Source organism: Diadema setosum, chromosome 11 (genome assembly GCF_964275005.1).
Source record: "Diadema setosum chromosome 11, eeDiaSeto1, whole genome shotgun sequence".
Taxonomy (NCBI): Eukaryota; Metazoa; Echinodermata; class Echinoidea; order Diadematoida; family Diadematidae; genus Diadema; species Diadema setosum.
In genome coordinates this window covers 5,058,132-5,084,482 of record NC_092695.1, presented here as the reverse complement: position 1 = coordinate 5,084,482, position 26,351 = coordinate 5,058,132, and the positions used below count along the sequence as shown (strand labels likewise).

Sequence of the window (26,351 nt, the reverse complement as noted above, 5' to 3'; positions counted from 1 at the left end):
CAAATTTGTTATCTTATGATTCTGGTTTGCCACGTGTTGTTGCTGGCATTTAGTTCCCAACTAGTCGGCAAACCTGTATCCAAAGAAGCTCATGCTTACATATTGTGCAAATTGAGCCATTTCATTGATCAAAGAGTGTTTATCAACTCACTTCTTGCATAGAATTAAGGTTTCCGAACAACTTTCAGGGAGATTTGGGCAGTTGATGAATGTAAATCTGTTCTGATTATGGGGTTAGAAAAGCCTTTTTGAAATGTAGAAAAAAGTGTGTTCTCAATCGTGTTAAAGATGGAAATATGTTTCTGTAGAGATGATGAATGCGAAGTCTTTTTGAAACGTGTTTCTATCTCAGACTTACCACATGCCAACTACTTGTACATGATCTCTGCTCCTTGGGTCAAACTGCACAATGAAGCTGTGCAGTGGATCACTTCAAAGCCTCACTCGAGACTCACATTTTTCACCAGGCATTCAATTGCTAATTAGTCTGCGCCTTTGAATGTTTTTTCAACTGATATATGGCGCCTTCCCCACAACTCGCAATAGAGATGATATACCGGTAAGCAGCAACTCAAGAAATGCGATCCGAAGGGCCTTTGCTGACATGTTTAAATAGTGGGTATTGAAATGTGTTTCAAACATGGGAAAGGTGATAAATGTAGCCAAAGAGACTGCTTTGAAGGTGGAAATTTTTGCCGTGTTGAAATTTTTACACATTTCACTCAACCAGAAGCTAGCCGAAAATGAAAGCACACAAATATTTTTGCATGCCATACGTTGCAGTAGTTAACATCCTGATTCCATGAATTAAAAACATGCGAAATGCATCATACCCCGTCGAGCATGAAAAATTACTCCCACAAAAATATCCATCTTTACAGTAACAAACTTATTCAGTGACATTTATTTTGTAGTCAGGGTAGTGCACGGGTAAAGGCTTTTCCTGGTCATGAATGATATGAACCCACAATTGTAGATCTCAAAAGGCCCTAGCTCCTTGACATGCTCGGCTCTCTAAGTTTTCATTCATTACAATCAGGGATAATTGCGTAAGAGCCTTTGAAGAAGGCTAAGCCATGAGCTGGGTATAAAGGATTGGTGGGTGGGTTACTCAGCCTCTTGCCCAGTGCCATGTGACTTAGTGTATCCCGTCTCATTCTGATGCGAGAAAGATCCTCCTCTGGAACGGGAGGAGAATAGGGTCCTCCATTAGATGCCGTCAGGTGGAGTCTAGATAAACAGTGGAGGGCAAGGGTAAGTGAAACGCAAGCAGTGTCGGTCGTCTGAACTCTCAAATGGAATGATCGATGGTGTACAACTTCATCAGGAGAGCCGAGGATTCTACTTTTTCGTTTTAAATGGGGGAGGGGGTTGAACGGAAGAGTGTTAACTGAAGACAGATGTATGTGTTTCCCCAAACAAGGATATTTGTGTGACAAATAGCCCGAAGTCTTGAGGTGAGGCTAGTCCCGGGGAGCCAGGCGCACAAGCCGGAGCGGTTGGGGGAAACACTCGTTGCCGAGATTTTTCCCCTAAAAAGTGTTGACTCAGTTGCTGGGATTGATCGTGACAGATCTTCGGCGGGACTTTGAGGAATTCCGCCCGGATGGGGTCCAGGACCCTGTTTGACACACGCCGGGTTCGCTCTATACCCCATTCACTCACCGGTAGCATGCCGGAAGATGGGAGGTAAGGGCAGCTCCGCATACCTGTCAAATCCTCTGAAATACACCCGATGACGTCCATTCTCCAGGACATTCCTGAGATGGTCAGCTGGTGCTTTGCATGTGACCTCTGTAAGGATGACCAGTCACACACCTGCTCAGAAGGGTCATCTCCCTGTCTTGACCACTCCACACTGTCTCTTTGATATAGGCCTAGACCCCCTACAATGTGATGACCAAACAAAATCATGACTTGATTCCGGATCGCATCAATAATGAAAACATTCCCAATTTGGCAGGCAATGCATGAACACAGATTAAGTAACTTAAGAGATTTTTCCACCATTAGAATGCTAGTGGTGGATCATTATTCCCTTAAAAGATATGACAAAAATCATCCGCATGGTTGCCATGGATCTATGATGCAATCACTAAAAACTACCTCCTATAGCTTACATCATACCTGACATATAGCTGAGAAAAGAATCATCATAGGACAACAAGAATTTGCTCTTAAGACATATCTTGACGCTTCTCTCCCCCCCCCCCCCCCCACAGAAGACAGAAGAAAGATAACACCATATCATTTTATCCTTGGGTCTCTAGACAAGATGATATCTCCTGTTTGAATGAAAAGTCTTCTATGGAGTTATGAGAAACCCTCTTAGGTCCAGACGCTGTCAATCAGCCTTAAGAATCAGTATTCGTGATAACAAAGGCCTTGCTTTTAACCTGATCAGATCCACCCTATAAGTGTGTCATGCACTGCCTCTGAGATCCATAGTATATTTACCACACAGTTTTGACTTTTGCATTATCCCCTATCTTTAGAGGAAATTGCACAGATAGTGAAAAAAAAATGAGTGCTTTCAGAATGCAAAAATAAGCATAAACAGTTTCACAGTGGCATCTTTGACAATCTTTAAATGATATTGACAGAGACTCCAACCCCAAGCACCTTCTGATCTGGAGATTCTCCCGCCCGACACCCCTAGCAAACGGGAGACTTCAAGTTGATGTGTGTGAAGCACGAAGTTCCTATAGGGTTCTAGATGTTCTCTGGTGCTATCTAAGGCTTATTTTTTTCAACATACGATAGCAATAAGTAAGAAATCATCTCCACCGGGAGACACAGAGCCAAGGCGGGAGAAATCAAATCTCCAGCGGGAGAACGGGAGATTTTGCAAAACTGGGTTTTCGGCGGGAGATCTCCCGTCGAAAACGGGAGAGTTGGAGTCTCTGTATTGATGAATTCATAAAAAATACTTGCCATCAAAAGGGAATGAATTCAAAGAACGGTTGTAGTATGTTATTTAGATATTTCGTTGACGATGCTTTGGAAATACATGAAGAAAGATTAAGGAAAGTTGAGTGCAAGTGTTATTTGATTCATTTTGGCCAGACATGTCAGTGGGTGATACAATCCCAATAACCACTGATGCTTCAGGATGCCTGTTGTGATCTCCAGTCTCATAGGGGCTTTTACACTCACAAGAGAACTCGTTTGTAATTACCTTTCTAAGTGTATATAGAGTCACTGAGTGTTTAGAGACACAGAAATGGATATTCTTGCCAATTGTTGACTGTACATGACATTCCATAGCACAGCTGTGCCATAAACACTATATTCTTTGCCATAAACACTATATTCTTTCCATCAAATATCAAATTTGTGATACATATATGTCTGTATAAGTACATTATATACATTCCAACACCTTAGAGAAATTAAATGCCAGATTAATCTGGGCTCCACCCCCTCGGTGTCACAGCAGTCAAACTGTTCAGAATTAAATGTCATCCAAGATCACCAACGAAACAAACCCTTACAAATGTGCATCCAGAATTAAGCAAAACATGATTGTAAACAACCTCCTCTCCCCCATGTTTGGCAGAATATGATTCGAGTGATGTGTATAGAAGAAATGAAAAATCAAGTTTGCATCCAGGCTCACAAAAGATGATGCAAATATGATGAAATGCCTTTGTAGATAGTGTTTACAAACAAGTTCTTGTAAGTATGAAAGCCCTGTCATTAGGGTGTAGAAAATAAAGGAGGGTAGGGTAGTGGGTTCTCACTGGTTGCCATGGACGTCAAGTTACAGACTTGGTGGATGTTTACCAGTGATTGTACGTCTTTACCTTGTGTTCACTCTCATTCTCCTATGAGATGGACATGTGTAGAGATGAAATTATTTTGTAGGTAGGGCCACAGGCAAGAAATCTGTTGCAAGTCCTGATAACAAGGTGACTCCATATTTCCTCCCTGCTCTCTGAATTATGCATGTGGTGAGTGTGGGAGCATTTTATCGATAGATGATGGGGCTGTCCACTCCATCATGAATTCAAATCCTCGGTGCCGAATCTTTAGCAGACGGTCATGTACGCCCTCATCACTTGATGTGAACAGGAGGAATTAAAGCAAAGAGGAGGAGAAAGAGAAAAAAAAATCCTGTCAGTACTCTGCTGGAAATCTGTAAACTCTACCGTTTTGAGACAATAAACATCAAATTTTTCATTTTCTGAAGGATGAGAGAAAAATAACGGAGGAAGAGAAATCGTCTGATCTGTGGAATTCTACCTCCCTTCTCGCATACCTCTCATTCCACAGTGAGAAAAATATTTTGATTGTCACATCTCCATCAGGAGACACATACACTCACAAACATGCACAGTCATTATTCATCTACAGAGAGCTCGGCCCTCAGACTAGTCTTGTTTTCAGGCTCTCAGCTTCTCCCTCCACCTGTTTGGTGTCCGACTACATTAGGCTACTGTGAAAATAGAAATTTTGCAAGTATAAAACTTTCGCTGATTTAGCAAGGAGCCAAGTTTTGGGAGACGGAAGTGCCTGCAAATGTTTCTGTCAACTCAATGCGTTGAACGCTATATAGTACGGTCGGCAATTCACAAAAGTTACATACTGTGAGAAAGGCCGTCGGCTCCAATTTGTGAAAATTTCATGCTGCAAATGTTTCTGATTTTACAGTAGATACAAATGTATGGGCCTGGGTATTAGACTATCTGCCGTGTTACATCCAGGCCCTTAAAGTTTGCTTTGTCATGGCGGGAGACGTCTTTGCACTAGGAGTATAACAAATAACCTGTCCAATGCTGTCCGTGCAAATTGCCAGTTTGTCCCAATGTTGCCATGTTTGACGAAGCCATGTGAAACGTGCACAAACAGCGGAGCTCGCTACTACCTGACACAAAGCGTAAGGCTTAAGTCAAGTGTACCGCTGCTTCTATAAAATTCCTGATTTTGTGTGCATTATTGTTTGTGTGTGTAATGCTGCATTTGTCTTGTATCAATACATGATGGGTGTAAGACTTGGTTAGGGACTGACAAATGGTTTGCCAATAAATTTGTGTTTGAGACTTTGTAATTTTCATGGCACAGGCAATAGTCATGTGAGAAGTCCTCTCCAAGTGCATCTATGGACTACTTTCAATTGGAAGAAATTTATGGAGTCTACAGGAATATAGTCTTACTTCAGTGCTGATGTAAATGTCATTGTGAATAGATACATTGTATTACTGAAGGTGAAGTCATGGAGAAGTAGCCATCAGCATGAAAGTCAGGCTAGCGTGATTTTTGTCTTATATTTCTTTCCATTCAATGGGGAAATAAAGAAAAATGGGAGAAAATAAACATTGGGTTATATTTAGAAGCAATGGTGCTCTCTTTTTCCCAGTGGATGTAAGGAGCTGGCGATATCTGTTATTGGTAATGTAAATAGCAGGATGCTGAGGAATCACAGACTCGCTGAATTAAAGGCCAAGTCCATCTTCACAGACATGTGGATCGAGTGAGTGCGGCCATATTATCATAACACATCAGTGAAAGTTTGGGGAAAAATGGACAATCTGTTCAAAATTTATAAAGTTTTGAAGTATTTGCTCAGTCATTGCTGGATGTGAAGACTTCTACAGCTTGTGATGTCATACACTGTGTAGGATGATAAGGAGAAAATATAAAGAAAATTCAACATATTTTCACTTTTCTTGCATTATAAAAGAGCACATGACTTGCCTCTTTCATAAGGCAGAGAGAGTGATATTACTTAATATTATGTCAGTTATAAGTGAAGGGAAGGTGTACCGGTACTTAAAAAAACACCTAAATTTTGTGGAATTCTCTTCATATTTTCCTTAAATCATTCTACGCATGTGACATCATCAACTGCAGCAGTCTTCTCATCCAGCAGTGACTGCACAGAAACTTAAAAAAAAAATCATAACCTCTGAACAGATCGTCCAATTCTCCTCAAACATTCACAGATGTGTTCTACTTATATTGCTTGCATTATCTGAATCCACATACCGTTATAGAATGAAGATGAACTTGTCCTTTAAAGAAGAGGACCTGATTTGATATCATTCCTCTTGTCCCCAGTTTGAGAGGAATCTCTCCCTGGTGGGAGATTTATGCTCTGATACATAGAAGGTGGCTTGCCAATCATTTGTAGAGGAAATGTGAAATGTCAAGAGGTGTTTGTATGTGTGTGTGTGTGTGTGGGGGGGGGGGGAAGGGGGTGGTGGATGGGAGGGGGGAGGTGGCAGGGTTGGAGTGTGCATGGAGAAGGTGAGGTCGAAAAAGGGGTCAGAAACGATGAGACGGCATTGACTTTGAACTAGAAGCGATTGCTACAATTGAAGAAGAGTTATTGATCAGGTTTGAAGTTGACTGTTACATCTCGCAGAGCCCCCATTTCTGTAATAGACACAGTTTTCAATGCATCATACCTGAACAGTGTAGTCTATCTGCATGCATCTGTTTTTACCCATGTGAATGTGAGATTTTTGAAGGTATTGAGCTATTGGTATGACATTGTAGAGCTCATTCTCCACTACATGATGGTTCCAATTTTGAATTATTTTGATTTTCAGGAAAATAGTAAAAATCAAAACAAAAGGATGCTATTTTACCCAATATTTAGAACAGTGCTTACAAATCTACACTCTTTTGTTTAATAGACATTTTATTCAATGAAAATTGTTTTGTTTTTATCTAAGCTGGAATCTTACAACACAATAGCGCCCTTCTGGCTCTCAGCCACCAAATTACATTTCATGCATAGCATTAAAGTCATAAGGTCGTTTCATTTCCATCAGTTTTGGATTGATGTCATTGATTTGTATGTTTATGAAATTCAAGATATTGATTACACTAAAGTGAAATGTGTGGGACTACAAACATTGTGTCCCTGTCAGCGTGATTGATGCCTTTCTGGCATGCATTTAAGAATTGCAGCATACTGTTATAATGTTGATTATTTCATGGTGGAGAAAGTTTTTCGAATTTTCTTGTTTGCTGATCTGTTGTGAAAATCATGACATGCATGTAAATGTGCATATAATATTTTGTTTGATCATATACACAAATACTCTCACCCATAGAGTTGTAAGGAAACAATGTATGGTGAAAAAAAAAATGATCTAGCAAAAGTTTATGCTTTTTCAGAAGTAATTATGTTACACCTTTATAGCATGACCAATATTTGGGAAAATGAGATATGCTCTGTTGGTGTTTGTGGCTTAGGCAATTATGTAGAAGACAATATTGCCTCTCCTTGCTCAGTTGAGTTGCTATTGGAGATAACTTGACATTGATGACAAAAATACTGTTGTCCACATTAAGTATCCTTGAAGGCATGAATTGGATATACAGGGTGTTCAGACGCATTTTTTTTTTTTTTTTTTTTACACGAGAAGGGTATAGCTTTACCAAAATGGTAGGGACCTATAGTTATATGATGAATTTATACGTCTGAACGCTGACTAACGAAACAATGTATAAGGAAACAACGTATAACGAAATGACAGAGCATCGTTTCGAACTAGAACTCGATAACGAATCAGCATTCCATCGTGTCCATTGTGCATCAGAACGTATGGTAGCCATATAAGAGTATAACTGGGTGGGGCTTAGTGGTGACTGGTGACCCCATAGCTATCACTCATGACCATAACTGCATGCGCAGGGGCAAGCTGCACATCTATATGACATTCTCCTGAACGGTCAAGATTAGCGTCTGAACGGTCTGTGGGCTCTACGATGATTTTTTATATATCGTTTCTTCATCGAGTTTTGGTATAAACTGGCTTGTGTCTGAACAGGGGGATAGTGGCCTTTGGCTTAATGGGATGTGAGCTGGACCACAATAATGAGATGATAGGCAGTGATGAATGAAAAACAGCAACTCTTGTCCTTGTGAAGAATCTTAAAGGGAAGGTAAACCCAAAGAGCAATGTGGATTGAGTGAAAGCAGCAACATTAGTAGAACGCATCAGTGAAAGTTTGAGGAAAATCGGACAGTCGATGCAAAAGTTATGAATTTTTAAAGTTTTGGTGTTAGAACCGCTGGATGAGGAGACTACTAGAGGTTATGACGTATGAGAGGACAACAATATAAAGAAAATATGAAGGAAATTCAACAAAAATTCATTTTTGTAGCATTATGAAAGAGAACTTGACTAACCGCTTTCAGAAAGCAGGGGGAATAATTGCTACCCTTAACATATGTCAGTATGAAGTTGACGGAATTTGTAATTTTCATGAAAAATGGATTTTTGTAGAATTTTCTTTATATTTTCTTTGTATTGTTGTCCACTCATACGTCATAACTTCTAGTAGTCTCCTCATCCAGCGGTTCTAACACCAAAACTGTAAAAATTCATAACTTTTGCATAGATTGTCCGATTTTCTTCAAACTTTCACTGATGCGTTCTACTAATGTTGCTGCTTTCACTCAATCCACATTGCTTTTAGGGTTTATCTTCCCTTTAAAGGAAACCAAAACCCAAAGAGAAATGACATGACATCATGTGTTGACAACAATATGAAGAAAATATAAAGAGAATTCCACAAAAATTCATTTTTCATGAAAATTACACATTCCATATAGTAATTATTCCCCCTGCTTTCTGAAAGCAGTTAGTGAAGTGCTCTTTCATTATGCTAGGAAAGTGAAAGCATGTTGAATTTTCTTTATATTTTCTTTACACTGTTGTCCACACATGATGTCATAAAATCAAGTAGTCTCCTTATCCAGTGGTTCCAACACAAAAATTTTTAAAAATCATAACTTTTGCATCGATCGTCCGATTTTCCTCAAACTTTCACTGATGTGTTCCGCTAATGTTGTTGCTTTCACTCAATCCACATTTCTCTTTGGGTTTTGGTTTCCTTTCATGTTTACGATAATCTTAAGTTTTGTGTCTATATATACATTGATGGACAAATGATGAACAAATAATGTTAAGGGGGCAAACAAACAAACAAACTAGAGTTGAGGTTAAAGTAGATCATCTCTGTGTATGTAGTGTGTGTGTGTGTGTGTGTGTGTGTGTGTGTGTGTGTGTGTGTGTGTTATGTGTGTTTATAGGTGGGTGGATGGATGAGAATGTTTGAGAAGAAAGGGCAGTGCCTTTTGAGCCAAAAGATAACTTCTAGAATGTTGAATTTTAGAAAACAAATAGTCCCAGAACTAATCACTGCCGTGTATGATGTCAAGGTCTTGGGTGAGATATATACCCAACATCCAGCTGTTTTGAGATAGTTTCATGCCCCTAAGTCATTGTCTGCCAGCACCACATATCTGCATGCAAAACGCTTGAGGTCGGAGAATGGAGAAAAGGTCTCTGGGAGAATGGGGGTTAACATTCCTGCCCTCCTGTACCTCCCACTGAGGTAGAAAAGTCAACAGTTGGGTTAAATGTGATCAATCGGAGAGGAAACATTGGCCACTTGCGCTCTCGAAATTGATTGAACCCTCTTCTGTTTCAGTCTGACGTTACCTCTGGGGGGAGGAGGGAGGAGAAGGAGGAGGAGGAGGAGGAGGAGGAGGAGGAGGAGGAGGAGGAGGAGAGAGAGAGAGATGGAGAGGGAGGGATGGATGGATAAAGAAGGATGGGGTTGGGGTTGGGTGGGAGATGAGTAGAGAAGGAATCCCTTGGGAGATTTGGAGAAATTAGAGGACTGTAACTTGGCAACCTACATTGTCGGTTTTAGAAGTCGATACTGACATGCCTTCTTAGAATTATGATCATTGTCATTTTTAAAGGAAGCGGACATGGTCAGAATCTGGGAAAAATCTTAGAAGAAGAAGCATATATATTTTCCAAATTTAAGCAGATAATATGCATAAGCATTTGGTGTAGTTATAATGGAATCTGACTGTGAAGGAGGGGGGGGGGGGAGTCGGGGCTTAGGAAGGTAGAGGGCTAAAAGACAAGGGAAAAGAGAAAAATGAAGAAATTGTTGAAGGGGTATTTTGCATGTTAAGGTTGAGAGTGTGTGAGGGATGGGGAGGTGGGGTGATGGGGGGGGGGGTGGTATGCTGCATACATTCCTTGCCCTTGGCAACAAAGCATGAATAGTGGGAAAGTGAAATGAGTGGATAAATGTGTACTAAGTATGTAGGAGACTTTTCCAAATACCCATCTGAGCAAATGAAGAATTTGTTGATGTTATGTTATGCAGTATGATGGGGGGGGGGGGGTTATGAGAGATTAGAGATATATTAATGTGTGGTAAGAGCAGGGGGAGGGTCATATGTTTAAGGAACTGGGGAGGGGGTATAAGAGAATAGTTAATACCACAACACGTAAGAGGACAGATATGAGAGAAGTGGTATAGCAGGAAAATGGGGGGGGGGGAGGGGTTAGGATAAAAAAAAAAAAAAAACAAACTAGGAAAGATTTCTTTCAGGCTGGTCTTATAACAGGTGACATTTCAGAGCCCTCTGCAGCTGATGATGCATCTTTTGGAAGAAAGAAGGGGGGGGGGGGTCCTGAAGAAATTAAAATAAGGGTAAAATAGCCGAAACTATGGCTGGTGACACAAATGAGTCTCTTGATGGTGATACTACCTCTTTTATGGGATGCAAGGAGGAGTGGAAGCAAGAGGTAAAGACAATTTGGAAGAAGGGTGGAAGTTGATGGAGATGGGGGTAGGAAGAGGGAGGGATGAGGGAGGGGCAATCTAGGCAACCTATACTCCTGTAACCCACATTGGGATTGAGTGAAGGTCAGGGCTGCACTGGTTTACACCCTCTGGATCAAGGCCATGTGCATTTATGACTTGGCTGTCTGAATTCATCATGGAGTCCTTCGATGGTGACATTGATTTCTTCTGTCTGGCGGGGAGGAAAGTATTAATGGGGCCAGAGTAGGAATTTTTGATTTTTTTTTCTTTTACTGCCTTTCATACCCCTCCCTCCCCAAAGATGGGGGTATATGAGGATAGAATCTGTGTGTACATGTCTGTGTGTTCTTGTATGAGGTTTCAAGTGGGGATATTGTTTTGTAGTGTGTCACTGTAGGCAGCCGGAGATACATTTCACGGTGGGCTTGTGTGTGTGTGTGGGGGGGGGGGGGAGGGGAAACTAGCAATTGATCTATTTGTATAGGACTGATGGCCTATTGTGTAGATTTCATGAATCTCTCTGTCTTCCTTTGGGCACTGTTCTGTTGTTGTTCTTGTTTTGTCTTTGCTATAGCTCTTCATAATAAGGTAGATTTATGTCTTTTTGTCTCCGAATGTTGTAGTGGTAAGAATTCTCACCCCATAGACTAGAATGTTGGACTGAAGGAATGAGGCAGTACTAGCTGATAAGTCAAGAAAAAGTATTTGTGTGATTACTCTTGAGATGGTGAATTATGCATACAATCTTTCATTTATTCTGAAGGAGCATTTATTCAACATATACTTTTCCTTGGTCAGTGTTGTCTGTATTCAATAAGTATGGAAATTGCGTTTTGATATCAGATTGTCATCATCTGTGTAAAGCATGGTTTCACTGACCCTTGGAATGGTTTAAAGCAGGTTGAATGTGGATGATTATGCAATAGCAAACTATTTTTAGATGATGGAGATGACATGATGATAGTAGCAATAGTGATTATGATATCAGTGATAGTTATTGTAATGATTTGTATGATTATGATGGTGGTGGTGCTGATGCTAGTGATGATAAAGATAATGATAATCATAATGATCATCTTGTTAATGTGAGAGAGGGAAGGAGGAAAAAAAAAGAAGAATGAGAGATCTGACAATGAAAAGTAAAGGGGTATAAAGGAAAAGGAAATAATAATATTTATGACAAGTAATGATAAGTAGAGTAATGATGATAAATAAAGCCAATTCAACAAGACAGAAATAAGAATGTGCCACATTACATCATCCAAATTTTGATACTTGCTGTATTCACTGGTATCCTTGGTGACATTTGAATAGCAAAGTTGTACATGTGACTGGAATCTGTACTCATGCAGTATAGTGCATCTTGCAAAGATAATATGTCACTGGTGTAATGTAAAATGTAAAGTCATCATGTTTGAATTTGACATTTCTACACTTCCACTTGTTATATTTCTAGATGAAAGGACAATAGAAATTCTTGTCATGGAGCAATGTCTTTTGTTGATTTCCATTCCAGACATTGCATTCTGCATCCACTTACCCCGCCCCCATTCCTTTGTGTAGATTTCTTCTTTCTGTGCAGCTAGTGCGGAAGCTTTCACTCTTTTGCCTGCTCAATCAAATGCCATGTGCAGAAGTCTGCCAGAATGGGAAAAGAGAGCGGTGGATGGGGGTGATGGGTGATGGGGGGGGGGGGGGGGTGGTTAGGGATAGATGTCATGTGATTTAATGTGTCCAAGTTCTCTGGCTGGCATGAGAAACATTATGCAGACCAAATTTTGGTGTGAATTTCACACAAGAGGAGGATAAAAATAGAAGGAAGATGAGACAGAAATAGACAGTCGGGAGAGGGAAGCGAGGGTGTCCGCTCCAGCGGATACCTTCTTGGGAAGGATGGAGGATTTTCCTTTCCGCTGTGACTCTGGCAATGTCGCCTGATGTACTCAAATGTGTATTCTGTGTGAATGTGTCTTAACCCGAACAAGAAGTGGCAAATCGTCGGCACATGCAGGATGTAGGCCAGTATCAGTAAGGAAATGAAAGTGTGTGTATATGTGTGTGTATGGGGGGGGGGGATGGCAGGATGGGAGAGGTTGGATGGATTCTTAAGTGCAATACAAAGATTGGAGGAATAGAAAATGGCATATTTGTGGATGAGGAAGGACCTTTTCCGCAGCCAGAAGGTACAAATTAGCTAAAAGTATGATAGATGAACTGATCTGTTATTCATTGGTTTCTGTTCATATGTTAAAGTGCCTTGTGCCAGGTATGTATTATCATCAATATGTATTTTTCTTTTTTTTTGAGTGATGAAATATTTGGCTCACAGGCTCATTTAAAAAACATCAAGCTCAAAATTTATTATCAAATGGTGCACATCGGAGTATCAGACATAATGAACTCCATGCTTTACTTCTTTATGATGTGTTGTCCCACATGTTAATGTTTATGTTAGCATTGTAAGAATACAATGATATCACAGATCAATGAATAAAATAATTCTCTTTGACAGTAACCATTTCATATGGTGTTCCTGTGATCGTCTTTTGTCAAAGTAATGACAAAGTTATTCTGCTGTAGTATTATGCGAGAGACTTCTCCGCAAACTGAACGTTAGCTTTAACTCTGATGAATGTATCAGGTGACGTTTCTTCATCTGTCCACCAGCAGAATATATTCCCACTCTGGTCCATCCGGGAGTGATCGTAGATGCGTTCGATACATCTGTGAACAGGGTCGTTAGTCCTGTAAGCACCGAATCAGGGATCGCGTTACAGCCGTTGATTTACAAATGTCAACAACTGTAACAGAGAGAATATTATTTTTAGACGTTTCTCTCTCGTCCCTCTGTGCTTTACACATACTGATAGTCTTTATATGCAGACTCTCAGTGTTTCTTTTGTTTTCATAACGTTCAGTCTTACAAAGCAATGTGGAAGGGATATTGATTTGCGGAAACTGAGATAGTGAGACTTAAATGATGAGATTGCGATGTTATGAGGCAACTTTGTGGTTTTTTAGCTCTAGAAAGAGAGGAAAACAGGAAAACAACCCGAGGTAAACAACCCTGATGAGTTATTTTCGGAATGCTAACAGAGAGATAGATTCAAACGAGTATTCCCAAACATGAATTACAAGACAAAAGATCATACTTCCCTTGTGTAGAACAATGAAGAATGACACAAAATGTGAAATTTTGATATCAGAAAATGCAGGTAGATGAGCGGAAATATGGGGTGGGGGAAATGGAATGAAATCTACAAATCAGTAAAAGAAACATATTGACATCATTGACAGCTAGAGATATAAGATGCACAGACCAGAGTAAGAAGAATGTGGATGTTGAATGGGAATTGAACAAAGAGTCTGCACACCTATATGAGTGGTGTCAGTTAGTTAACATCTTGAGTAGACCTAAAATGGAAGGTGTCCGCCATCTTGGATTTACGGCCGCCACGCTGCCAGCGGGAGTGACAGGGGTCTTAATGGGTGGTTCCTTGACATTTTTATGGCTCTGGTGGGAGCTGGGTAGATTGTCTGGTGCCAGGGAAGAGGGCACTGTGTCAACATTGGCATTGATTGCTGGCTGTATGTTGTCATGGAAACCGGGCGGAGGAGGGAGAACAGAGTTCTACTGGTGCTTCTCTTGCTTGCTAATGTCATAGCTGCCAAATGACAAGTTGCCACAAGATTTAATAGGATCTTGAAATTGAGATGGAACATGAGTTTGAATGATTGGACCTGTTGTTACTTAAATATAAAGTGCCATGAATGTATTACAGATTGTTTGCCTGAAAATTGAGGGTTGATTCTGGGTTACAAAGAAATACGGTACCGCTTGAATTACTTTGAGATGGAATCTCTGCTGAGTGTTCAGCAAAGCATTGATTGCTGCTGTCTGCGATCAAATTAGTTATAAAATCAGATAAAGCATTGAGTTTGCCAGAAGACCTGAAATCAGATCACACTGAAGAACGAATCAGAACAGTGTGATGGTTGAACACTTGGGTAGGTAGATGGTATACAGCAGGATGTCTTACAACACTGATGTCCATACTGACAAGGTCATGGATGTTCATTCACATCTTATTATGTTCATTCACATCTTATTTGGATTTACTTGGATGTTGAGATGCAAGGCAGAGTTCATTTGCCTTTCCACTTCATTTGTATAGGGGAATCAAAGTAATGTTGTGAAGTGAAATAGTAAATAGGCCTACTGTGAAAGTGGATATTTTCGCACGACTAATTTATCGCTCGACTAATTTTTTGCGCTCGGCAGGGAAAGAAGATTTTCGTGTGTATTTAATTCCGCGGAATCAAGACACCAACTACTGGAACGTATGGCAAGCAAAAATGTGCGTGTGCTTTTATTTTCGCACTAGTTTCTGGTTGCACGAAATGCGCGAATATTTCAACACCGCGAAAATTTCCACTTTTACAGTATATTGTATGTCTAACTTCTGTTTTGTGTTTTGCCCAGTGTGACATTGGAAAAAATGTTTGTTATGGAATATCTTAATCTTAATCCATTGCTTATGGAAGCCAGCCTGTCATGGATTGATCCTGTGGGAATTATGATATCTGAGAGGCAGCAAGTTCAGATGAGCCATGCATGGATGGTACTGCTGTTTCAAACCAAGTCATATTAGCTAGCAGTGATCAATTGAGACTTTGATTTCTACCTAATGAAAAGGCATAACATGCTCGGAGGCATGGTTCTCCCACAAGTGCTACTTGATGTAAATTTTGCTAGCAACAACAAGCACCAGTCTTGTGGCTAACTCCATGTGAGTATCGCATGACCCACCGTCCGCTCAATGACTGGAGCTGTCCTGGCTGCTAAGCTACTCCCAGCGCCGTGCCGAAAAAAATTGTCTGATGTTGACATGTTGTTTCTGATCGTATTTCATCCGGAGGTGATGCTATCGCACGAGACGCTGAAAAACGAGGCATATCTATGAAGTGATGATGCCGCAGATAACGGGGGAAAAAAAAAATGATACTTGTATCTTCGTCGTATTCTGCTGTGCTCGTTATTGTTTACTTCTGTTTTTGTTTAGCATCGTGTTTGAAACATCCCATGTTTTCCCTAGTGTGTTTGTGTTTGTCACACCATTTCCTGTGCATTCCCCCCCCCCCTCTCATCGGGATGATGGAAAAATAAGTGCAAACAAGATTTGCTCTCCTCTGATCACTCATGATGAAAGGTATCACGTGTCTGGTATGCGAGTCATGTCCTTGTTTATTGCCCTGCAAATTTTCGCCATCTGTTAAAACTCTGATTACATGCAAGGGCCATTGCTCCTTTGTCATACTCTCCTTCCTGTCTTGTTTTATGTCGCCCTCGTTCTACTCTCCCCTTTACCTTTATACGTATTGAAAAAAATACTGGTATATTTGCTTTTCAGAGTGTATTCCATCTTTTTTTTTCTTCATATGATTACTCCTATAAATATTGAATTCTCTAAACACATCCAATTGCTGTATCTATCTGTGACAGCCTGTCATCGAATCTGCCACATGTAAATTCAACAACTGGATGTGTTTATACAACTCAACATTTATATTCATCAACATCCTTCTGAACATATTTTGCAATATTATTTCTAGTAGAATCAAACATTATGCTCTTTCTTAGTTTATCATTTGCTTCTGTTCAGTTAACGAGCTGCTACAATGTTCTCTGAATTTATTTCTTTTGCTTCTCTGTAATACCTTTTCCCAAATATATTGTCATTTTTTTTCCTGAAGAGATTTTACGCACAAACTTAATTCATATTTTGCTGCTGTCTTTGTATCTTGCAGTCTCTTGTTTGTCTTTATTGGTCTTTTAACTTCTGCTCATGTTCTGTTTGTTTGTCTCCTCTGTGTCCCCTCTCCCTCCCCATTGTCTTGGAAGAGATATATGCATTTGTTGACATATGTTTCTCTCTTTTATATGTATATGATGGACTGTTTGCAGTATTCCTTTTGGTGTCCCTGTGTATAATAGTTATTGTATATCTTCCTCTGTGTTTCTGCATACTTCCCAGTTAGAGATGTAGTTTCTATGATTCTCTCTTCCCTCCCCCCCCCCCCTCACTCTTCCATGACACTTGACAAAATTGAACGGGATTTATCGCAGCATCAGGGGCCTTTTCTGGCCAAATATGCGATCAGCCCTGATTCTGGCAAAAGGTCGTGCGCTTATGAAAATATCCCGGGTTAGTCGGGGCTGGGAAGATGGCCCTCTCCACCAATGCAATATGACAGCTATATGTTTTTGTGTGTGCTGAAATAATTCAGCCAATACCTTGGGGTATTGAATGATCAGATAAGTAGTATGTATGTATTGAAGTGAAGCGCAGAGCAATGTTTATTTTGGCCTGAGTAAGTCTGCTGTATTCATTTATATAATAGATGGCATCAGAGGAGAGGGATGTGTTTTTTTTTTTTTTTTTTTTTTTGCTACAGTTTCATTTTGTTTGTAGTGATCAAATGTACATTTTTATTTTATTTTTTTTTTTTTTTTGGGGGGGGTCTTTTTATAGATCAAGAATCGAGCTTAGCTTTTTAGTGGAACACTCTTTTCCATTGTTATGATTACACATGACAAAGTGTGCATTATTTTTATTTTTTTTTTTGCGTTGCTATGATACCATTCGTAAATACTGTATATTTTATATTGTGTTCAATGATCTGTCCTTCCCAGCTGGATGAAAGTCAAATTGAGACATGTACCGCTTTGTGTGTGTATATATATATATATATATATATATATATATATATATATATATATATATATATATATATATATATATATATATTGGATGGAAATAAATAAACTATTGAATTGAACTTGTTCTAAATGATGTGATGTAAGTCAGCTTTGAGTGCACTGTGTACAGGATCAGGTGTATGAATGAATGTGATGATGGAGAATACTCATTTTTAGGGGAGGATGTCAGTCAGGATGTGATTTGATGGGTACCTTGATATTGATAAAAATGAATAATATTTCATGCTGTGCCTGGTGAAGTGAATTTGATTTGTTTTTAAATCTGCGGGATGAAGATATTTAATAGTATCACATATAATGAAGCAATATATTTGCATGCTTTTATTTGTGTGCTACTTTCATGTGGCTCAAAATGTGAGAAGATTTCGATTTTAGCAGTATAGTTCTATTATCGTCTTCACACAATTACCATCTTCATCAACATCAACATCAACATCACAATCAACATCAACATCAACATCAACATCAACATCAACATCATCATCATTAACCCCATAATCAACATGAACATGAATGTTATGAACATCACAAACATCAAACTCATCATCAATGTCACTATCATCATCATCATCATCATCATCATCATCAATGTCACTGTCATCAACATCATCAACATCAACATCAACATCATCATTAACACCATAATCAACATGAACATGAATGTCATGAACATCACAAACATCAACATCATCATCAATGTCACTATCATCAGTATCATCAATATCACTGTCATCAACATCATCAACATCATCATCAACATCAACATCAACATCAACATCGACATCAACATCAACATCAACATCATCATTAACACCACAATCAACCTGAACATGAATGTCATGAACATCACAAACATCAACATCATCATCAATGTCACTATCATTAACATCATCAGCAACATCAACATCAACATCAACATTGTCATTCACCATACCACAGCATCAGTGCCACGATTGTTTTTTTTTTTTTAATTCTAGTGACTAGTGAATAATTGCTATCATTCATTTCTGCACCTAATTGTGCTGAGCCTTGAATATCTTTTTTCTTTCCCTTCATCCTTTCTTCCCACTTTCTTCTGTATGACCAACAGAGCTACCTGCAACCGTTGAAGAGCCCCGACAATGCCGGCCTGTGCGACCAGGCCTCCGTAGAGATGATGTTCTACAAGATTCCCGAGATCCTCCACAACCACCAGGTCTTTCTGGAGCAGCTGGAGGACCGGATGAAGCACTGGCACAGTGAGCAGAAGATTGGTGACATCATCAACAGCTCGGTGAGTGCATCCCCCGCATCAGTGGTGGTAGGGGTTGTGATGGTGGTGGTAGTAGTGGTAGTGATAGTGGTAGTGGTGTTGGTGGTAGTGGTAATGATAGTGGTAGTGGGTGGTGGTGGTAGTGACAGTGGTGGTGGTGGTGGTGGTGGTGGTGGTGGTGGTTTAGTGGTGGTGGTAGTGGTGGTGGTGGTGGTGGTGGCGTAGTGGTGGTGGTAGTGGTGATGGTGGTAGTGGTACTGGTACTGGTGGTGGTAGTGGTAGTGGTAGTGGTGGTGGTGGTAATTTGGGAGGAAAGATTGACACCCCTTTCCCCACAGACAGGAGTGAGATGTATGGATTGTTTGTTTGTTTGTTGTTTTTTTGTTTGTTTCATTTTTCATCTGGGAAGATGGTTGGATAGCCTATATTCAGCTGCACTAAGAGCTGGTCTTCCATGGGGTCCTGTTGGATGTGAGAATGACCACTTCATCGGGGTCTGCACCCTGCTCTTTGCGAGGGATGAATGAAGTGGGATCTTTTATGCGAATGAATTGTTGGGAAATGTGCAAGCTTATTGGTTGAATGTTTTGGCAAAATGTGACACATATAAAATGGTCCTTGTCATTTGATGTCAGACGATCTTGCATGCCTGGAGTTCTTTGGTGGCACTGGTTTGACATAATTGTAGTGCAGCTTATCAGCCTGATCTCTGGGATGAGGCATCCTTCTGATTGTGCATTTGAAGGATTTTTGTGCCTCCACCCCTGAGGGGAGCAGGAGGCATTATATTATAAGGAACGTAAACAGCTATAGCCATTTTACAGCTGACCTGATCCTTTTTATGGAAATCAGAAGTGTGCCAGGGCTGATGATGATTAGGAGATATCACAGAGTCATAATAACTTAATTCATTCTGTAAATGGCTGTACCAAAGAAAGGTGGACAAACCACGGATGTGATGTATATCTTGCCGATGAAATCGTGGTGACAGTTATTACGTTTGGTGGTCGTTTGGTCAGGGTTAGCGTGATTGGGTTGAGCAATGTAGTTTTGCTGCATTTCTAGTACTTTTTTGGCCATGTTTGTAATATACTGTGCAGTTTTAGTTTCACATATTTTGCAAGATGCAATAGAAGGAAACACACTTACTGAAGTTTTTTTTTAATTATTTTTTTATTATTTTTTTTTTAATTGATTTTCAAAAACAAATCATACATAACATTAAAACAATCAAAGCAAAAAATAAAAATAGAAACAAAACAAAACAAAACAAAACAAAACAAAAAAAGCAGCCATACCAAGTATTTCACAAATAGCAGTTGTCACCCATTTTCACAAATCATTTTAAAGCAAAATAATGTAGGATTACGAGAGATGTCCCAAGCAAACCGCCGACAAGCCCGCGAACATGCCAGCCGGACCGCCGCTCAATCCACCAGCACCAATTCGGGCCCCTGGCAGACTCCATTCTTTATTCACTTATTGAAGTTTGTGTACTGAAGTTTGTGAACTGTAATCACCTCTGCCAGAGAGTGTTATGTATTTGCCGTGTTCATATGTTTGTCCAGTAACAAAATGTACAATTTATGTGCTGTGTGAGGTGTAGCCATGCATCCAAACATATGTGAACTCACTTTTACACCCAGAAAAAGAAGGCCCAAACCAAAAATGATAGGAATTTTCATTTGGCAAGTGGAAATAATGGGGGAGTCAGACACAGACTTTTTAAATGAACTCTGATACAACTAGGTCAATCAGGGCAAATTCACATTTGATGAACCCACTTCTTTTAATGGGAGTGGAGGGTTTTCACAGTTAACTTGAAATGGGTTTGTGAGATGGGTTTGATGCCACCTCCAATGTAAGTCATTTTTATTACTTGGGAGAAAAAAAAAATCATATCTTCCCATTTCACTGCAATCGATTCTTTTTCATTTGGTGATTGCGTGGGAGAATATTATAGATTGACATTTTTATTAATATATTTCTCCAGATTACTTTAGCAGTGACCCTTACATTCATTGCTATTCAGGTCACAGATTAAGTAAAGAAAAGAAAAAAGAAATAAAGAGCAGAATAAAGGGCTTGAAAAAAAGAGTGAAAGAGAGGGAATAAATCACCTCACGCCAGAGTGAAGTGGGAATTACAGTGGATTTCACGTGTGCAAACCAATCAGATTGAGAAGCACTTTGATGAGAGCCCATCTCCCTTGACTGCAGAAACTCTGAGAATATTTCCAAGAAATTGTATTTGTGGGCACAGTTGTGACCAATATATAGGGCTTGGACCTTAATGGAAGTCATATTTCAATTTCCAATCACTTTTGTAGATCGATGTGAATAAACCCAGTTCAAATCTAAACTAGATCTAGAGTCATTCTGTGTTCTTCCGTGAAAGAGAATGTGAAATATATATGATATCATTCTCTTTCTCTCTCACTCAGTCCTCCTATCTATAAACTATCTATCTATCTATCTACATATCTATCTATCTATCTATCTATCTATCTATCTATCTATCTATCTATCTATCTATCTATCTATCTATCTATCTATCTATCTACCTATCTATCTGTCTGTCTATCTAATCTATCTATCCATCCATCTATCTATCTTTCTATCCACCTATCTATCTATATTTCAGCTATCTATCTATCTATTTGTACAAGTTGATAAATGGATAGATAAGTAGATAGGTATTTATAGGCTCTTTATATTAGTCTTAATTATGATGATTTGTTGGGTGATAGTTTACTAGTTGAAATAATTGAATGCACCTGGGTTTCCAGAATTTCTCCAAACATAATTTTATTCTAGTATAGGAAATTTGAATATAATCTGACATGAATCTCTTAAAAAACCTGCAAGAATTTAGAATATTTGTGATAATAAACCAGTATAAAAACCCATGAAAGAGATGGCACTGATGTTATATTGTCCTATCTCTTTTGTGATATCTTTTAAAGGTAGGAAATACCTTTTACGGACCTCCCAAAATGCAGCAAAACATTAAATATGAACCTCAGGGGACTTGTTTAGGCCGCTGCTGAGAAATTTGGAAGTCAACAGTTATCTACAATTTGAATAATGCACCAAACTCAACTACTCAGTAGTTCTGTGTGTCAGCCACACTTAAGTCTTTTTGTTGCAGTCTTCTGTATTTTTTTTATCTATAAACACAAATCTAAAAGTATAAGAGCTGATGTAATAACATATAGAGTGTGTGGCAAGAATGTATATAGAAATGTTTGTGAGTTTTGATGAACTTTCTTCACAAAATATACATGATGAACACACATGCAGTGCATGGGTGTGCAAAGGTAGCCTAGTAATGTACTGGAATTTACGGTGAGCCCCGAAAAAAATTCAATTCAAAATCTAACGGTCAATAAAAGTGTACTAAATGTTACCTTCCACTTTCAATACTTTATGGGAGTTTCTCTCTTCAACATACCACTGTATTTATACAACTCTTCATTTAAGGCATGCAAATGGGATTCCCTGCCTTTAAAGAATCCCCACCAAAAATTGAGTTTCGCCTTATACACAGTATGCCACATGTTAATGAATACTTTGGTACAGACACAACATGAAATTTCTCCTTTTTTCCTCTTATCAAGCTGTGCTCCCGTGAACTTCAAGAACATGTGGCCATTTGAGTTTTCTGGGCTTCTGTGTTTGAGTGAATTTGCACTGACCTTTTCTGGAGAAACTGGATGCTACAATATGTGGATGTATGTCAGAGTGGGCTACTTTTTTCCTTCCTTCCTTGCATGCTAAGTGGGAAGATTCCCCTAAAGATGTGATTGCTTATACCCACTGCAGCTTGTATTCTGTGACCTGCAGTCCCCAACTTTTTCTGGATGCATTTTGAGGACGCCAAGGGATGGATGGTAATCTTAGCAAGGATATATCAGGATTGATTTGCAGAGAAATCTGTGTCGGCTGGAAATAGGTTACGGATTGAGAAGAGTGTGTGAGTGTGTATGATAGGGGGCCTCCTTCAGTCAAGAATGACCGTTGGTAGCACAGTAGTCTCCACATAATGGGGTGCCACTTTATTTGGTACTTTGCTTAATTGACTCACAGGCTGAACAAGAGGTGCTGATGCATATTATACGTTTATACCCGATAATCGGGTTGGCATTTTGATTGAATGGGTGGAAATTTTGCAGACTGAGACGAAGATTGCAATATCAGAAAACAGCTGTCATAGAAATGTGAATGTGTTAATGAAATTTGAGAGGCTAAAGAAGTGAGAAATTTCATTGTTGTTTCTGTATTATCAAATTAATAATCTGTCGTAGTACTACAAGGCAGGAATGGACCCATGAAGGTCCCTGAATGTGGGTTGGGTCACGCCAACTAGTTGAACCTACCACCTCATTGTCAACCCCAATCTCAGTCTTGTAAGATGACATTTTAAGCTACCATGTAGACAAGTATGTGTGCAAAAAGAAAACCATCCAACTCACCCTGCTTTGAACACATTCAATTGTGCACACACACACACACACACACACACACACACACACACACACACACACTATTCAAGCAGACTATATGTAAATAAAGATTTAGAAAAAGCGAGTGTGCAGGAATTTCACAGCCATGCTTTTTAGGTAGTGTTTGAATGTAATATGGTGTCAATTTAGAATGTACCCTTAAGACACATGCACATGATGGAATTCAGAGTAAGAACACATTTGTTCAAGGACTTGTAGTCTTAAAAGCCTCCCCCTTTTTTTTTTTTTTTTTTGCTCACTGTAAGGGAAGAACGTTTGTAGAAAAGGAAAATTGTTCAGAATTTTGCTGATGTATCAAAATTGAGGAAAATCTGTTATTTGAAAATTAAAGCAAATAATAAAGAGGTGCTCATAAAGAGAAGTTTGTCTTTGTACAGCTGCCAGCCATCATAGTCTTAAGGTGTTTTGTTTATGCTTATCAATTTATGGCAGAGAAAGAGATGTTGAATTGTTCTAATTTTGCAACTTAAGTTGAATTATTTCTTTTAGTCCTGGCAAATGATTATAGAATCATTCATGATATGTGAATTATTACAGCTTATTGAGTGAATTTAACACACAAGTTTCTCCGTGATATTTAGTTGGAATGGCTCCTTGATGTTGCTGTGTGAATGTTGGCAACCATGTAAATGTTCTTTGTACTGTCAAAAGTGTGTTTAAGAAGCTATTTCTGACATTGTTCAGTAAAATTTCATTAGAATTGACACTTGGTATCTTTAGCTCTGTCAGAGGCAGAATTTGAAAAAAAAAAAATCTACTCAGTGAAATTATGTCATTGCATGAAATCTACCCATGGACAAGTTATATCACATAATTCATCTTTTCTGTCTATGGTTGAAACTTTTTAGAAATGAGAGAAATGGGGGCCCTTACTGCAAGATGTCATCTTTAATCTTCAGACACCCTGACATGAAGTTATTCAGAAACTGTTGATTTGCAGTGTGAATCGTCAACTGAAAACTGTGACATTTCAATGTTTATGCAGAGATATCAACTATGACAGTAAATTTTGATTTCCTGGAACTCCTCTTTATCTTCAAAATGCTTTGTGAGAGAACTGAGAGTGTTTGTACACCCTCTGGCTGTCCAAGCAGTGAACCCTTGACCATCAAAGCATTTGACCGGCCTCATGGACAGTCCAAATGCACGGAGAGGGGCCGGAGCTATTTTTGGAACGCGTTCTGCTGCCAAGCACAAAGGCGGAAGAATGGGTCGCATCGCTTCTGCTTTTGTGGTTGCATGCGTGCTGCAGCATTTTATGAGATGGTCAAATATCATCTCCTAAGACTCGAAAAGGATTCTACAATGTCTATGGCATGAAAGTCTTATGGAGAGATATGCTTTGCATTGCGGCCAATGTGCAACAGACCATAAACATCCATGTATTTTAAATCATATTTATGTACCCCTATGAATGAAACGTGTAGGCCTATTAGAATTCCCACAACTCGACTACACCTTAAAAGTCATGGAAGTGCATAGAAGACAAATATAACTCATTTAAATGCTGGCGGGAAAGATAGTGAGATTTGAACCTGTAGTGACTATGTAACACAATTAGATATGCCCTTTGTGCTATTCAAAAGGATATTGAAGAAATGTCTATGCCTTTTTGATGAATTTAGAGATAAGTTCAACTGTAATTAGACATGTGCTTTGTAAATGTTGTTAGAAAGAGTTCTCTGTAGAAATTTTGTCAAAATTAGTTTTATTTAATTTCATTTTATCTTCAATTCAAATGTGCTACATACTTTGCTTCGTTTCATTTCATTAGATTGGAATTAATTCAACCTTGATAAGTCAAATTTTGTGCAGCTAAGTAATAGATAGGCCCATTAAAGGGAAGGTAAACCCAAAGAGCAATGTGGATTGAGTGAAAGCAGAACCATTAGTAGAACACATCAGTGAAAGTTTGAGAAAAATCGGACAATCGATGCAAAAGTTATGAATTTTTAAAGTTTTGGTGTTGGAACCGCTGGATGAGGAGACTACTAGAGGATATGACGTATGAGTGGACAACAATACAAAGAAAATATAAAGGATATTCAACAAAAATTCACTTTTCTAGAATTATGAAAGAGCAGTGGACCAACCGCTTTCAGAAAGCAGGGGGAATAATTGCTACCCTAAACATATGTCAATATCAAGTTGGTGGAATTTGTAATTTTCATGAAAAATGGATTTTTGTAGTATTTTCTTTATATTTTCTTGATATTGTAGTCCACTCATACGTCATAACCTCTAGTAGTCTCCTCATCCAGCGGTTCCAACGTCAAAACTTTAAAAATTCATAACTTTTGCATCATTTGTCCGATTTTCTTCAAACTTTCACTGATGTGTTCTACTAATGTTGCTGCTTTCACTCAATCCACATTGTTCTTGGGGTTTATCTTCCCTTTAATAGATATATGTTATATATTATGTATTTAGTTATATTTAGTTATTTTCCCCCAAAGCCAGAAAGGGTTATTAAGAAATGTCACATATCTCTATAATATTCACTGTCCGCATAGCATCTGAACAACAGAGAATATCCTCCCTAAGTCCTGGCATACTGAATGGAGGAAGAATATTTTGAGCCAAGGGGAGGTGGAGTCAACTACCAGGCCACGTGGGGTTATCTATCTCCCCTCCAGCGAGGGCGGGTGTGGGGACGACCGCCTGCTGCTTTTGACCAGAGGTTGGATGTTTGGTATCAAGTGTCTCTCTTAAGTGCCAAAGTTCACAGTTAGAATATATAGATAAAAGAGATCAAATGGATATATAGATATATAGATATGTAGATATATAGATGTATAGATGTATAGATGTATAGATGTATAGATATATAGATATATAGATATATAGATATGTATAGATGTATAGATGTATAGATGTATAGATTAAACAAATTTAAACAAATTGTGAAAGTGTAAGTCAAACTCTTGTGTTTTATCATAATTGGTTCCACCTACGATTTATATGTTGACTCAACAACATTTTCATTGTTGGAGTTGAACACTCAATTATATCTTTGTTTTGTTTTCATAAAGAAGAGAAGATAATTGATCTAGGAGAGATTGATGCTGTTATTGTGGTTGATCATTTTGCTCTGTTTATTGGTTGAAGAGAAAGAAAGTGCTACATCCTCTTAGTTGTATTTCTAGACATATGATGGAATGCTACATATACTGATTATGCCATATACTAGTATTTCATGA

The 26,351-nt window shown here is 38.9% G+C and overlaps 1 protein-coding gene across 1 annotated transcript in view; it reads left to right on the top strand.

Moving 5' to 3' along the window:
* The window catches only part of LOC140234717 (rho guanine nucleotide exchange factor 17-like), a 243,320-nt gene that overhangs the window by 110,605 nt on the left and 106,364 nt on the right, over nt 1-26,351 (top strand). The window contains exon 3 of the mRNA XM_072314751.1: nt 18,465-18,647. Within this exon, the coding sequence (XP_072170852.1) occupies nt 18,465-18,647 (183 nt within the window). The remainder of the gene's footprint in view (nt 1-18,464; nt 18,648-26,351) is intronic.